The 15889-nt window shown below is 47.5% G+C and overlaps 1 protein-coding gene across 1 annotated transcript in view; it reads right to left on the bottom strand.

Moving 5' to 3' along the window:
- Window positions 1–3078: 3078 nt before the first annotated feature.
- ACO1 (aconitase 1) overlaps window positions 3079–15889 on the bottom strand; it is a 62161-nt gene continuing 49350 nt past the window's right edge. Inside the window, exons 17-21 of the mRNA XM_081103406.1 lie at window positions 15505–15647; window positions 13624–13771; window positions 8137–8259; window positions 5104–5289; window positions 3079–4272 (exon numbers count right to left, since the gene is read on the bottom strand). Of these exons, the coding sequence (XP_080959532.1) occupies window positions 4159–4272; window positions 5104–5289; window positions 8137–8259; window positions 13624–13771; window positions 15505–15647 (714 nt within the window). The 3' untranslated portion in view covers window positions 3079–4158. The remainder of the gene's footprint in view (window positions 4273–5103; window positions 5290–8136; window positions 8260–13623; window positions 13772–15504; window positions 15648–15889) is intronic.

Raw genomic sequence — 15889 nt, forward strand, 5'->3', positions numbered from 1 at the left:
TTTGTTCATTATTCACTTCGGCCAACCTCACTTCACAATTTGTTCCTGTTGGGGGAGCTACTCATGGGCTGCAACTGATCTCAGTTTCCCCTCTTCCGCTGCCTCCGTACCACCTGCCCTGAATTCCCCCAGCTGGCAGCGGTCTCTTTTGAATGCCCACAACGCTTTGTAGCTCTCTTCCTTATAGCACTTCTCATTTCCGCCTACATTCTGGTGTAAATATCCCTCACTTTCCATTTCCTAGAGAGCTCTTGAGGATCTGTTTAAGTCCCTCCCAGTGGCATCCTGAGGTTCATGTTGGATTGTCTTGACAACAGCATTTCTGATAATGTGGCACTGATCGCCCTGCATCGCAGAGACCCCGAGGAGGCCAGGCTGAGGCGAGCTCCTGCATGGCTAATGTGCAGGTGCACACCTGCATTGGCGCCCACGCAGGATTCAGCGAACCAAAGTTGGATTTTAGGAATACACCAATCTCTTTGTTTACATATCCTCAGATTTATTACAGTTTTAAGTCACAGATATCAAATTTTTATTTTCTTTTTTCATTTTTTGTTTTGTTTTTCTCCTTTTTGTTGAGGTGGCACTGGTTAAAATTATACAGGTTTCGGGTGCACAGTTCGACAACACATCGTCGGTGCACTGTATTATGTGTTTACCACCCTGAGTCAAGTCTTCATCCATCACCATTTATGCCTCCTCTACTTTATGATAGGCAGGGAAGAACAAAAGGTAGCAAGGGCTTTCTTCTCACTAGTAATAACGCTGTAATTGAAAAAGAAAAAAATAAACCTATACAAAGAAAAACATGATGAATGACTCCATTTGTAGCCTTAGACATGGGATGAAGCATGTAAAGAAAAGGTTAAATCTTTCTACTTGCACTAGAGGTCTGGTGCACAACATTCACGCACTGGGGGTGGGGGTGGGGGGATCCCTCAGCCTAGCCTGTGCCCTTTCGCAGTCGGAGTGTCCTCGAGGGATGTCTGACGGCTTAGTGCTGCCGTGGAGGCGGGAAAGGCTCCCACCACTGCCGCTGTGCTAGCCAGCCATCAGCCCGGCTTCTGACTGAGCGGCACTTCCCCTGTGGGAGTGCACTGACCACCGTGGGGCAGCTCCTGTGTTGAGCGTCTGCCCCCTGGTGGTCAGTGTGCACCATAGCGACCGGTTGTTCTGCTGTTCGGTCGATTTGCATATTACCCTTTTATTATATAGGATCACTGTCAGAATCTGACCATAAGTGATAGGTGGGATGTGAGCATGGTTGGTACCTGTTATCATATCACCCTGAGGGTTGCATTAGGACAGTACATTAATGCTTAAAATTTTTTCCTGCAGTAAACTTCAAATTCATCCTGCTTTCATCTCAATGAGATTAAAATATACTTTATTAGTGCAAATACCTAGAGTTATGTTTTCAGACCTAAAAGGCAAAGTGAGCTAGAATTGCTCTTTAGTTGACAGTTCATCTTGTGGACAACACCCTTAGTCTTTCTCTCAGATCTCTCTCTCTCTCTCTCTCTCTGACATCCAGAGTCCTCCGAGAAAAGCTCCCACTGTGCTGTGCAGGTGTTGGGATGGGTAAGAACGTAGAATTTGGAGTGGCAAACCTGTTCAGTTCAGCCTCCTGGTAGTGACCTTCATTTTATTGTAAATTTCCCTGTGACACAGAAGCATGGAACCAGATTGGGGAAAGTCAAGGCACACACCTGCGGGCACACAGGCACACCCACACACTTTCTCCAGATCCTTTGCAGAAATCGCCACCTCAGCCTCTCTGTGAGCACGGAGCACTGCAGAGCTGGGGGAGAGCTTTACCCTGGGAATCAGTGGTTCCAATACCAGCTCTGCCACATACAAGATGTGTGACCTCAGATAGCTACTCTGTCTTCTAAATGATCGGTCTCCCCATTGACAAAGTTGGGACAATAATGGTACTTAACTCGCAGGGGAGTTTGGGGGATAAAATGAGATGTATGAAACAAGTGCTCAGAAAATGAGAGCTGATATTGGACAGAGGTGTGAGGAGTATTTTAACTCAAAAAGATGAACCTTACAATTCAGTGGACCAACAAATTATCACTTACTTTAGGCCAGAATTACATTACATCAGTGCTGACTCATTTTAAAAAACATTACTTCTTCAAGTTTGGAGGCCAAGATATTTTAAAACACCTATTCCACATTTTCAGTGAGAAGAAATTCTTTAGCACTTCTTAATTCTCCTCCTCAGTTTTACTGAGGATAGAAGTTTTTCAGTGAGCACCTGCCCATTTTTCTCTCTTGGTACTGTTTTATGTTTTCTCAACGTTCTGTTTTGGGCTATGGGTCAGTTTTACAATGAAAACAAAATATCTCTTTCTTTAAAAAGAAAATATCTTCACGTTAGTCTTCTATATATATTTTTTCGTAAAACCTTTTAGATAAAGGGTTTGAAAAATCTCCAAAGACAGTAATTGGATGTAACTCTGTTACTGCTGATGCAGGGGAGGGTGGCGTGCCTGGGCTGGTTCAGATGATGACAGAACTTTAGAGTTCTCTTTGGTTTTCAGAAAGCTGACATCTCTAATCAGCCCAACTGTTTGACTAGGAAACTTATTAGGGGGAATACTGCTAAAGTTACCAGACCTTCCTAAGTCTGCTCCTTTAGCTGTAATAGGTCCTTTTAGCTCCAATTTGGGTGATTTTTCTGCTGAAAATGGCCCTTTTATACTATGTTTGCCCTGTTATAGGCTGAATGTTTGTGTACCTCCAAATTTCATATGTGGAAGCCCTTACCCCACAGTGTGCCTCTGTGTAGATGGGAGCTCAAAGGAAGGTTTAATTAAGGTTTAATGACATTGTAAGGGTGGGGCCCTGATATGATTAGTGCCCTTATAAGAAGAGACACCAGAGAGCTAATTCTTTCTCTGTGCCTGCCCTGACGAAGGCCATGGGAGCACACAGCAGAAGGTGGCTGTCTGCGCTCCAGGAAAGAGCACTTAGCAGAAAATGAATTGGCTGGAACCTTGATCTTGGGCTTCTAGCCTCCAGAACTATAAGAAAATAAGTTTCTGATGTTTGAGCCACTTCAGCCTATATTTTATTGTTGCTGCTGGCACAGAATAAGAGACATGTGCCCTGAAACAACTTCAGAAATAAAAATAAGCAGATAAAACTAGAGGACACAAAAATCAAAGCTATGACCTGCTCACTACCCTGCCTGCTACCTGCTTGTCTGCTCCCAAACAGGGCAGAGAACATGCTGGTTCCTCAGCCCCTCCAGGTTATCTGCAGGTCACTGCCGCGGCTGTACAAACAGGAGGACCTGAAGGTCAGCCAGGCTTTGGGAAGCTAACGTCTGAGATCCGCTCTCTTCTAAATACCCCAAAACTATAGCCACACACACAGCAGGATTCAATTCCAAAGTCAAAAGGTTTTCCTTGAAAATAGATTTCATTTTATTCAAATTAGAAATATCTGTCTCTCTGCAAAACCACCGCCCAACAAAGTTATCCTCTGGACAAATGAACAAAATTTTCTTTTGAAAAATTTTAAAGATAGTAAAAGAAAACTTCACATTTCTTTAATGGTGATCGATCAAAAGTTACATAATCAAAAGGTTTCCACCTCTGACCTGGCCACAAGGTGTCCGGACCATTCACTCCAAAGGACAGGGGGCGGGGGAGCGTCACAATCACCATGGTGATCTGCAGTGTGCAAAAGTTCCCATCCACCCACATCCGTTAACACGGGTGTAACAGGCAGGGGAAGGTTTCATTGAACCGAGGAGAACCGAGAAACACAGAGAGGACAGGGAGCTCCTTCTGAGAACACTTGTTTGTGTTCAGCTGAACACAAACAGGCTAAGAGTAAAAAATCAACGTTCTGTGATCAGTAACTTTAAAGACACGCTCAGCTCTTCCTGGCACTACTGACATTCCACCATGCTAGCCTCCAAATTCGAGAAAAAGATACAAAGATGAAGGAAAAGAGAGACTGTAGGAACTGCTGCCTGTGCCTGGAGGAAGGGCACGGCGATGCCAGTGCTCTGCGCTCCGTCCGCAAGGCAGCTCCCGTGCGGAGGCAGGGGCCTCGCGTCTGCACCAGGGGCTCGGCGGCCGTGGCTCCGCACACGCTCCGGGGCAGCTCCCGGGGCAGGTCTCCGAGGGAACGGGCCTACTTGGCCATCTTGCGGATCATGTAGTTGAGGATGCCCCCGTTGTGGAAATAGGTGAGCTCCACGTCGGTGTCAAACCTCATGACCGCCTGGAAGGTCTTCCCGGTATCCAGCTGCGACAGTAAGAAGCCAAGAAGAGTCAGGCGGGAGCAGAGGCAGCTCAGTCAGGAGGAGCGTGTGCCCGGCCCCCAGGTCAGCCACATGAGAGGGGTTCGAACACCAGCACCACGGGCAGCGCCTGGGGACATGCGCGGCCGCAGGCCCCCACCCTGACCCGCTGATTCAGAAGCTGCATTTTAAAAGACCCCCAGCGACTCATCCGCATGGGCCGGCACTGAGAGTGTGCGTGATGGACGTGAGAGGCATCTGAGACTTAGAAAGGGCCTCTCTGGGCAGGAGTCACTCTGGCCTTGGGCACAGTGCTTCCAAGCCTCTCAGGGCTCCCTGCAGAGGAGATGCCCCAGGTCGGCAGGTTTTGTTGGGGTCCCTTAGGCACTGGGCCCAGCTCCTCACCCTGGCCTGGGAGTCTAAGTGCCCCTGGGACCTGGGCATGGGCATCTCCTCCTTTCCTCACCCAGGGAGCTGTCATTTGGGGTAAGACTCGGATGGGGACAGCGTCTGTTGTTCACATTCTTATAATAAAAAAGGTGTTTTTTAGGTAATGTCCTACCCCCGAGCTTTCGCCACTAGTCTCCGGGCTAAGTGAAACTGGGAGGCATGGGAAAGGCTTGGAGGTATGAATGGAACTGATAACTGTGAACAAACAGAAATATGTGGTATGTTATGAGGCAGGTAGAAAGGGGGCTAGTAAAACTCTTAAGGCTAACTTAGTCCTACCCTTTGTTTTTTCTTCTTCCAGATCCCACTGGTTTCGCTCTAGCAAGATGGATTGCAAACACAGGGTCCCTGTGAGCTGGCCCTGGCGTGGAGAGGCCCCGGCTCACCTTGACCTGGACCTTCATCCGTGGTTTGAGGTTCTCTGGGATGTTGATGGTGTATCGTTCCCGCCCCGTGAGTCCCAGGGTGTCCGCCGTCTCCCCCGGGAGGTACTCGAGGGGGATCACTCCCATTCCGACCAGGTTACTGCGGTGGATGCGCTCGTAGCTCTCTGCCAGGACCGCCTTGATTCCCTGAGGACCGAGAGAGGGGTTGGGACACAGTCCCAGTTTTTCCTTAGACACAGAAACTTCGCAAAAGGCTTCCTAAGTCAAAACTCTTCTCACACCAACGTTCTTTCTAAGTACGAAGTCATCGTTTACACTAAAAGCTACCCCCTCGTTATAAATAGCACAGCAGTCAGGGCTGAGTGAGTGCCTACACAGTACAGGCACTGTGTGAGCCCTTCAATGGCTGCTCTCATTCCCCCTCCACCGGGCCAGGCGGTCAGCGGAGTATCCAGTATTCTGAACTCAGGCAGTCTGACCATACACTGAGCCACTGTGGATGCAACACCTCTTAGCAAGCTTCCACTGTGACTGGGATCCACATCACAAAACAAGATAAAGAAAATCATTTCTCTCCCTTCAATTCTGCTTTGATTATAGGTCCATTGGCAGACATGGAAGATTTAATCAGAGAAGCAACTTATAGAACATACTATCAAGAGAGTGAAAGATTACCTACTGTGTGCTTTTATACTTCCTGCTTCAAGGATCAAATCCTATGGAATATAATCTTGACATTAAGCTATCTATAAAGTACATTTTAATGGCAATCTATAACTGGCAATACTATACAGCAATGATTGATAAAACAGGATACTTGATTAACTAATACACTCTATTTCCAAATATTAGTTAACTGTAACAGGATATTTAGGTACCCCTAAAAGGTCTCTTGATATCTAGGGTACACTTTTAAGAACATCCCTGCATAAGGGTCCCTCAGGGAACTTGTTAAGAATGTTGAATTTTAGAGCCCTGGCCGGGTAGCTCAGTTGGGTAGAATGTCGTCCCGATTCGATTCGCCAAGGTTGTGCTGGATCCTCGGTCAGTGTACATAGCGAAAGCAACCAATCGGCATTTCTCTCTCTGTCTCTAATCAATCAATACAAATAAATAAATAAATGTTTTTAAAATGTAGAATCTCGGCACTACCCCCGATCTGCACAGATTCTCACGCAGGGAGTGTGGGCAGGAGGAAGAGAAAGTCATGAAAACCATGGCTATGAAGCAGTGGCTCTCAAACTTGCTGCATATTAGAATCATCAAGGAAAGCTTTTAAAATCCTGACATCAAGGCCTTTTTCCTTACCTGTTAAACCATAATCTCTTGGGATGAGATCCAGGCACAGGTATTTTTTTAAAAATCCCACAGGTGCTTCCAAATTTTAAAAAATTTATTGATTTTTAGAGGGGGGGGGGAGAGAGAGAGAAAGAGAGAGAGAGAGAGAGAGAGAGAGAGAGAGAGAGAGAGAGAGAAACATCGATTTGTTGGTCCACTTATTTATGCATTCATTGGTTGATTCTTGTATGTTCCCTGACTGGGGATCGAATCTGCAATTTTGGTGTATCGGGACCATGTTCTAACCAACTGAGCTACCTGGCCAAGACTGTTTCCAAATTTAAGAACAAATTTATGGAGGAAGGGCAGATTCTTCAGGGTAGCAGATATTTTGTACAGATTTTTGGATACATGTATTATGTAGTTTTTTTTTTTGGGGGGGGGGCGGAATATAAATCTTAGTAAATGCACACTATTCATGTCCCTAGTTCTGTATAAATGGCTGTGCAGGTCTCTCAATGCCACAGATCACAACTGTATAACCCTCTCTGCATAAACTCAGCCCAGGAGACTGCTGAGTGGCCCTGGCTGGGCAGCTACAGATGGAAGTACATGGTGTCTGGGCAGCCAGGACACAGAGCAGCTCTACAGCGAAGTCTAGACTCTGGAGCGCCCCCTGGGTGCCAGTTCTCCTTTCCTCCCACCCAACTGACCGGCACTACTGTCAGCCACCAGCTCCCTTCCTCAAACCTCTTCCTTGTTTTCTCTGGTTCTTTTCAGCAGGTTCTAAAAGAGCAGACCTCTGACATACTACCAAATAATCAGAGAACATTTCTTTTTCTGACAGAACAAAATGATTGATTAAAAAACCAAAATAATAGGTGTGTGATATTCAAAGATTTTCAGAAGCCTGGATGTCTGGGGCTCCCTTCTGGACAGCCACATGTTTTACTGTGGATAACACTTATTTAGGGCTTCCCAAGTGCATTGATTGGCTCGAGCCACACGTTATCTACACTGACATCATCAGCTAAGCTGTTTTACCTGCCCTGAGGATTAAGGCCGGCAGCAGGTTTTGTTGCGGTCTCTGATGAGGTGAGAGCCCTCTGCTGCCTTGTGGGGAAACCTCCTGGTCAAGCCCTGAAAGGCTGAAGGGTCTACAGAGGGTCCTGTTCGCATAGAGAGAGAGAGTCCTTCCCGGCTGAGTCTAAAGAGACTTCCACAGGCAGTAAAAAGCATCGTAGGAAGCACTTTCCTGAGTTTACCCAACGCTCAGGCTCCTGACTTTTTCCCTTGCAGGAACCTGGCAGACAGGTCAGCAGCAGCAGCCCTGGCTTATTCCTCAAGTTCACCGGGGACAATGGCCTTAAACAAACTTAGGGTTCTCAACCTCTGAGAACATTATGAAAACCATGGAATTTTCCCCTTAGAAAAAGACATACAGACAAATTTTTGGATATGATTTCAGAGACTGCACAGACCTTCCGCCCAGCTGTTCTACTGCGACCCCCAAAGACCATGGCTCCGGGATATGTCTGGTCTGAGGGAACCATTTCACCTCCAGATTGCTCTTCACTGAGAGAAGGGAAGCCAGTCCACCAAGAAGCAGGGGAGGAACAAACACCACTTGCTTTTCGGAACTGCTCTTCCACATCGTGGAGAATAAAGCACCAGAATGGATTCCTGGCCCCTCCCAGCGTCCCTTCCAGTCCACAGGGGCAGCTGCCCGTGGGGATGTCCCTATGTCATACTCACCAGGAGGAAAGGGCCCTTGGCTGCCCAGTCCCGGGAGCTGCCGGAGCCGTACTCTTTGCCGGCCAGAACTATCAGGGGAAGGCCCGCCTGCTGGTACCGCTCAGCGGCATCAAACACATCAAGCTGAGGAAGAGAAAGGGGAGATATTACAGATGTAGCAAAGGCACAGAGTGCAGACACAGGCCTGGGAGACCAGGTAGGGTGTGCAGGTCAGAGGTCTGCAGTGAGCCAGGTCAGTGCAAAGCCAACGGAAAACTCAGCCAATCTACAGGTTGGTCTACAGATGCCTGGTCTACAGATTCCCAATGAGCTCCATCTATCTACACTGACCAAATTATATTTTACTAGAGGCCCGGTGCACGGATTCATGCACACTGAAAAGAAATTAATTATAAGGTGGCTGGCAGGGCGGGACTGGGCTAGACAGGCTGGACATGCTCTGGAGCCAACTCCTGCAGTCCCTCCCAGGCCAGCCGCACCTGGGGCGGTGCAGGGGCTCAAAGGTCGTCTGCGGAGTGAGTGGGGTCCCTCGGCCTAGCCTGTCCGACATCCCCCGAGGGGTCCCAGAGTGCAAGAGGGCACTCTGCAAAGTTGCTGTCGCTTGGCAGCTCCTGCGTTGAGTATCTGCCCCTTGTGGTGAGTGAGCATCATCCCTACTGACAGGTCGGCTGGTCACATAGCCTTTTATATATAAAGATATTCTCTTAACTGAAATGGTTGATTGTGAGTGTTTTAGAAAAAATTCAAATCCTAAGGCATCAAGGGAAAAAGGAGAGTAGATTAGGTTGTTTTTGTCTCTTCCACTGACTGAACTATTTTTAAACTTTTAAAAAACAGAGAATCCCACCTAACCCTGGGTTTTAACTCAGTATCAGAGACTCAGTGATGGTCAATTGTGAAGGGTAGCAAAACACAAGAAGGTAAGGTTCTGAAATCATTTAAAATGCAAACTTCTATTAGTCACCCTTCTGCAATGGAGGTCAAGGTAGAGAGAGTGGAAATGTTGATGGGTTAAGGCCCAGCATTAAAGGAAAGGAGAAGATAAATATTTTAGTACATATGAGAAACACCTTACACAAGTAGATTCATATGTTCTCACAGGAACTCTGAATACTGAGCTGAGACTTCAGACACATCTGATGTCATTGCTGGTGGTGGAGCGATGCAACAACTGTTGTTCCTGGTTACCAAGTCGGAAAATAAAATCCCTCTAGAGCAGTGGTTCTCAACCTTCCTAAAGCCGCGACCCTTTAATACAGTTCCTCATGTTGTGGTGACCCCCAACCATAAAATTATTGTCGTTGCTACTTCATAACTGTGATTTTGCTACTGTTATGAATCGTAATGTAAATATCTGATATGCAGGATGTATTTTCATTGTTACAAATTGAACATAATTAAAGCATAGTGATTCATCACAAAAACAATATGTAATTATATATGTGTTTTCCGATGGTCTTAGGCGACCCCTGTGAAAGGGTCGTTAGACCCCCAAAGGGGTCGCGACCCACAGGTTGAGAACCACTGCTCTAGAGAGTGCTCCCTTGGAAAGGCGTTTATCAAACCTTCAAGCCAGCTTCGACAAACTGCTGTTGTGATGGACCACAGGAGCCTGTGGTTAATTCCCCGCGGCCTTAGCTAAATCTGGGTGGAAGTCTGTATGTGTGCAGCTGGACAGAGCTTGTGAATAGAGAAACTTACAAAAATAGTAAATGCCTTCTCTGTCCAACCAAATAATCTCGACCAGTGGTCGGCAAACTGCGGTTCGCGAGCCACATGCGGCTCTTTGACCCCCTGAGTGTGGCTCTTCCACAAAATACCAACTTCTGCGCATGGGCCACGAAGTTTCCATCGCACTGTAAATGCGCGCCCGCACGTGGTATTTTGTGGAAGAGCCACACTCAAGGGTTCAAAGAGCCGCATGTGGCTCGTGAGCTACAGTTTGCCGACCACTGAGCTAGACTGCTTCAAAGGCCAAAAAGAAACATCCTGCCCAATACTTTCAGAAATATCTGTTACCAGCGTTGGGTAGTAAGAAGGTGGGAGTTGAGTTTTATGTGCTTTCAAAACTACTGCAAAGCTGAGCATCCCACGGCAAAGCAGGTCACGAAACCCAAGGTCAGGGGGACCCAGCGGCTCCGGATTCCGTCTCCTGACTGCTCTTCTGGGAGCCATGCTGCGTGCTAACCAGGCTAGAGTGGGAGCTCTGCACGCTCCCTCTCCTAGGAAGCCAACATGGTTTCCCGTGATTCTGTGCCTCTAGAACTCCTGGGTATTAGGTTTGAACAGTGCATTCTTCATTTCTCCAGTTTCACCACATTTCCTAGTTTGATGAGGATGTGGTTCTCTTAAGCACCATTCCCAAGAATTCCTCTATACCTCTCCTCCCCCCGACCTCCCGATAGAGAGATGTCAGATGGTTAGTCTGTCAATACTTGGTATTTGCATTATGATTATGTAAATGCTATTTACTGCTCAGTCAGGTAATGTACTATGACTTCCCTTTCTTGGCAATTTAAAAACAATTTTCACTGAAATTAATAATTTTCATTGTGTGTGTGTGTGCTAACCTGTTTCTATGTTCCTACCCATTAATTAATCCCCAAACGATCTGCCTAAAGTACAAATCTCCTCTAAAGACACTCAGGCAATTTATTACCTAAAAGTCTTTTTCAGGGGGCTACATCCTGGAGTCCAGCACTGCTCCCGGGGTGCCTCCCAGGAGGGAGGAGCCCTCCTCCACCCGCATCCTGGGGATTCCCAGCCCTGCCTTCTCCTGCACCCGACACCTTCCTCTATTTTGGTGGAACACTTTCAGCAACACTTTTTGCAACAGGAATTGAGGGATATTTTTTAAGTTTTTGAGTATCTGAATGTGCTACTACTTTAATTTCATTTGAGCAGGGTGTGAAGGACAGGATTGTAAGGGAGAAATCAGTCCAAGTTCCCAGGGTTGCTTCGGCACCTCTGATCTCCGGCATATTGTATATAACCTGTTTTAGCTTCTCCGGGAGTTTCTAGATCTTCTCCTTTTTTAACCCTCACCCAAAGATATGTTCAGAGAGAGAGAGGAAGGGAGAGAGAAACACTGATGTGAGAGAGAAACATCGATCGGTTGCCTCCTTGACTGGCGCCAGGGATGGAATCCGAAACCTAGGCATGAGCCCTGACCAGGGATGGAACCCGTGACCCTTCGGTGCAAGGGATGATGCTCCAATGAACTGAGCTGCCCTGGCCAGACCTCTGCTGATCTCAGCTTCCCAGGGATGTGCCTGGCGCAGGCCATCTTCAGGCACCCTGCTGGGCACTCAGCGGCCCTTTCAATCTGGAGTCTTCGATCTGGCAGTCGAGAATTTCCCTTATGTTGGTGTGTGATAATTTCCTCTCTTCTCTTTTCAGTACCTCTGTTCAGTCAGATGTTGGGCTTCCTCAGTTCAGTCTTTACTTTTCTCAGTTTCTCTCTAATTTCTCTTTTATTTTTCTGTTCTACATTTGGAGAGATTTTTTCAACTAACCAACTTTTCCTGTGAAATTTTTAGGGATTTTTTTTTTTTTTTTTAAATTCAAAGAAGTCTTTCTTACCCTCTAATTACTTTACAGCCAGGGTGGGGAACGTCTGGCCCATGGGGCGTATATAAGGCCCACAAAATCATTTAGTCTGGCCCTGCCAAGGCATTAGGGTGAGTTAATTAGATGTTTGACCAAATACAGCAGGCTAATTTTTAAGTTGATGGCCTGCGATGATGTTATAAATAATATCCAAATGGTGCTTGGCAAAAAAAGGTTCCCCACCCCTGCTTTACAGCAACAGAAAACCATCTCATCACTCTGAAGAAACAATGTTTTTTTCTGTTTTCTTCTATTCTTCGCATTATCTGTTTTCTCTCCCTTCCTCCCTGTCCTTGGCCTAGGTCTAGCTTTCGAGTTCAAGGGTTGGCTCAAATGTCCGTCCTTCTCTGCTTCTGTCTCCTTATTTAAGAGGCACTGAACATCTGGCTAGAAGTTCTGTCATGGCGGGGCTCGCAAATAAGTGACGTTCACTGCGACAGCCAGTACCCGGAGGCCCCGATGTCTGCCGCCGCCCGCAAGGCCTCCCCTCGGTCTCTGGCGCATCCCACCATTTAACTGTATCTTTTTCATCGAATAGTTTGCTCATTATCCCTGATTCACCGAACATTACTGGGCACTGGCTCTGAGCTGGTCCTGGTGACCAGTGACTGTCTATGAAGAGACTTTACAAAAACACAATCAGCTGCAGGTGAGGCAGTGGGCGTGGTGGTAAATAGTACTGGTGTCGAAACCAGACTCTCTGGGTTTAAACTCAGTTTCTCTACTTGTGGCCTTAGGGATATAGGGGCTCCCGATGCCGTGGTTCCCAATTTAAAATGTGGGTAACTATGGTACCCACTTCAAAGTGTTGTTATGAGTATTAAATTAGACAATGCATGCAAACAGCTCAGAACAGTACCCGAGACATAGTAAGTTCTACATCAGTGGTTCTCAACCTTCTGGCCCTTTAAATACAGTTCCTCATGTTGTGACCCAACCATAAAATTATTTTCGTTGCTACTTGATAACTGTAATGTTGCTACTGTTATGAATCGTCATGTAAATCTCTGATATGCAGGATGGTCTTAGGCGACCCCTGTGAAAGGGTCGTTCGACCGCCAAAGGGGTCGCGACCCACAGGTTAAGAACTGCTGTTCTACATAAATGTTAGCTGTTATTGTTTTAAAATAGGTTGGGAAGGTTATTTCTCAAGTGGCCTCGCCTGTTTCCAGCAGCTTCGCCACATTCACTGGGAAGGGAGGTGACACCGAGGACCAGACCAGACTAGCTGTTTCACACGTCCCCCTCCATTTACGTTTTAGCCTCAGAGCCTGCCGAGGTAGGTAGAACAGTATTTCTGCTTCACAGGTAAGAATGCTCAGGCTCAGAGGGAAATGCATTGCTGGGAGCTCCACAGCTGGTCTGAGGCGGAGCTGGGGCTTGAACCCGGCTTGTCCGACTCAAAGGGCAGGCTTTCCCGGCCTCTCAGGCCTCCCAGCAGACAGACCCACTGTGGCAGGTCCACCTACGGGTTCCCTGTAGGACCTGAGCCGGCCTCCACATTCCTTCTCTCCTCCTGGTTTGGTGAACTCAACTAAATGCCAATACAGTCCTAAAGCAGCACTTCTGGGTAAACACCCTCTACCCTACCCTGAATCCCCCTCTAACACTCTGAACTCGTGCATTTCACTCAAAGGCTCTGGAAGCTCAACTCCAGGAAAGCAGATTTAGTCAAGCCAAAGGCAGGACCACTGAGCGGGACGAGGTTTCCCAGGTTAAAGGGCGTCCCCATCACTGATGAACTCCATCCACATGGACACCTGGCGAGACCGCAGGAAGCCAGAGGCAGGAGGGGCAGGGAAGGAGCTAAGAGCGAAGGAAAGTGACCGACCGGGTAGACACCCAACCAGCCAGGCCAGACAAGGTCACCATACTCACCACTTCTCCAGAAGGCAGGTGTATCGTCTGCGGTGCCTGCTTGTTCAAAAATTTATTTAGTAAGCGGATGTTGGCAAATGTGCCCCGAGCCATGATGGCATCGTTGCCCCGGCGGGAGCCGTAGGAGTTGAATTCCCTCGGAGTCAGGCTGCCAAGGCAAGAGGGAGGGGAGCCGGCTGAGTGAATGGGTGAAGATGGCCTTCACTTAGACCCAGAAGGGAAAAACAGAAACTTCAGTATTCCTCTCATCTACCCAGAATGCCCTCCCAGGCAGCAAGCTGTTCCCATAGTTCAACTGAGGCAGCTGGAGGTGCAATCCCCAACCTCCAACTGGGGTGGAAGGTGGAACTAAACGTTACCCCAGGCCAACCTCCGTCTTATAAATCTGGGTAGAAAAGTAGGAGGAACTCTAATAAGAGTATTTATTTAATTTATTCAGTACGGAAGCCTTTAAAGTTTCACAAAAATTAAAATATGAAAAATGGGTAAGAAAGCCCTGGCCAGGTGGTTGGTCGGAGGGTTGTCCTGTACAAAGGGCCGTGGGTTCGATCCCCACTCTGGGCACATCCGGAAGGCCAACGATCGATGCTTCTCTCTCACATCGATGTTTCTCTCTAAAATCGATAAATATAGCCTTGTGTGAGGCTTAAAAATAAATGGGTAAGAAAAAGGAAGTAAAGACAAATAATCTAAGTAAGTTGGTCAGGGGTCAGGTGGAGCCCAAAATGGGGGAAACATAAAATAGGTCCCATAAGCTAACCAGAAGGGGGTTCAGATTTGTCCCCCAGTTATCAGGAACTGGACTGAAAGGGAAGACACACAACTGGCAGCAGGATTTACAATTTCGTAAGATAAAAACCAGAGCAGGCCAAGGAGGCAGAACAGTTATCCCTCCCTGTCCTGAGATCAGACAGAAACCTGGTCAGGGGGACTTCAGAATGTCAGAGACAACATTTTACCACAAACACAGAGACCCCTTCACTGGGCCGCACCTTAAAAATGCTGGGAAATGAGTGAGCGTTAATGTGATTTAAAGGTTTGATCTAATTGAGGACTGAGAGAACCTATAGATGGGTTTCAGGAGCAACTAAAATTATATCCAAGATGTTATGATACGTTTATATCCAAGATGTTATGATACGTGCATTTTTCTGGGAAGGTATTATATTTGCTTTTACTCAGTTCCCTAAAGAGTCCATGTCTCAAAAGAGGTCACCAATCACCAATCAAAACAAGGTGCTGGATTTTGCTCCTCGAATTGGCTCTGGGCCCCATCGCAGAGGAAGCTGATTCAGGAGGTGGGGAGGGGAACCAGGAGTCTTTATCTCCCCAGATGATTCTCATGGAAAGTGAGAGTCGGGACCGACTTTGATTAATACGGGTCTACTAGCTAACAGCAGAGAACCCTGGTGTAGTACCTGTTAAAATCGGTGCATGACTGAGGACTGCTGATGAGTGCGGGAACTGCCAGTCTTAGAAGCAGTTCTCTGTAAAGAGTATGTCTTAACCGGGGACGGCAATGCAGTTCACGTTATGTTTCCACTGAGCAGTTCAAGTGCAGCCAGGCTCTGCCGAGGTTAAAAGCAGACCCTTGTGCCTTATCTACTTGGCAAACCGGGGGCAGAAATGATAGTTGAGCCGAATGCGCACAACACTTGCTCAAAGATTGTCCCCTCTCCCCCTGACAGGGTTCACCTGCTGATGGATTCACCCATAGAAGCTTCGAAGCAGCAAACAGAAAGACTGATTGGTTTCCAAGCACCAGGGTTCGGTGAAGAGCCACAGTCTGCTTCCAACGGGACCAGGCGGAAGAGCAATGCCGGCCTAGTCCCTCCCTGCCGCCTTCGGTCGGTCCTCAGCTCCCACCTCCCTCACACTTACCCTCTGTTCGTTAAGTAGCGAGCAGCAGGGCTGTTTCTTGCAATGTTTCCAGCCGGAGAGATGTGGTCAGTTGTTACTGAATCTCCCAAATTCAGCAGCACATAGGCATCCACAATAGATTTAGCGGGCTGCGGCTCCAACGTCTAGCGAAGAACACAACAAGTCAGCCCAGCCCGTGTGCCCCATGCTCCAAGAGGCAGCTGGTTCAGTTCCCGGTCAGGGGACATGCGCTGGGTTTTGTGCTTGATCCCTGGTGGGGGGAGTGCAGGAGGCAGCCGATCAATGATTCTCTCTCATTGATATTTTTTCCTCTCTCTCCTTCCTCTCTCCCTAAAAATCAATAGAAATATATTTGAAAAGAAAAAAAGAACACAGGTAGGGTGGC

The sequence above is a fragment of the Myotis nattereri genome (genome assembly GCF_964212035.1).
Source record: "Myotis nattereri genome assembly, chromosome: 12".
In the NCBI taxonomy this organism is placed as follows: Eukaryota; Metazoa; Chordata; class Mammalia; order Chiroptera; family Vespertilionidae; genus Myotis; species Myotis nattereri.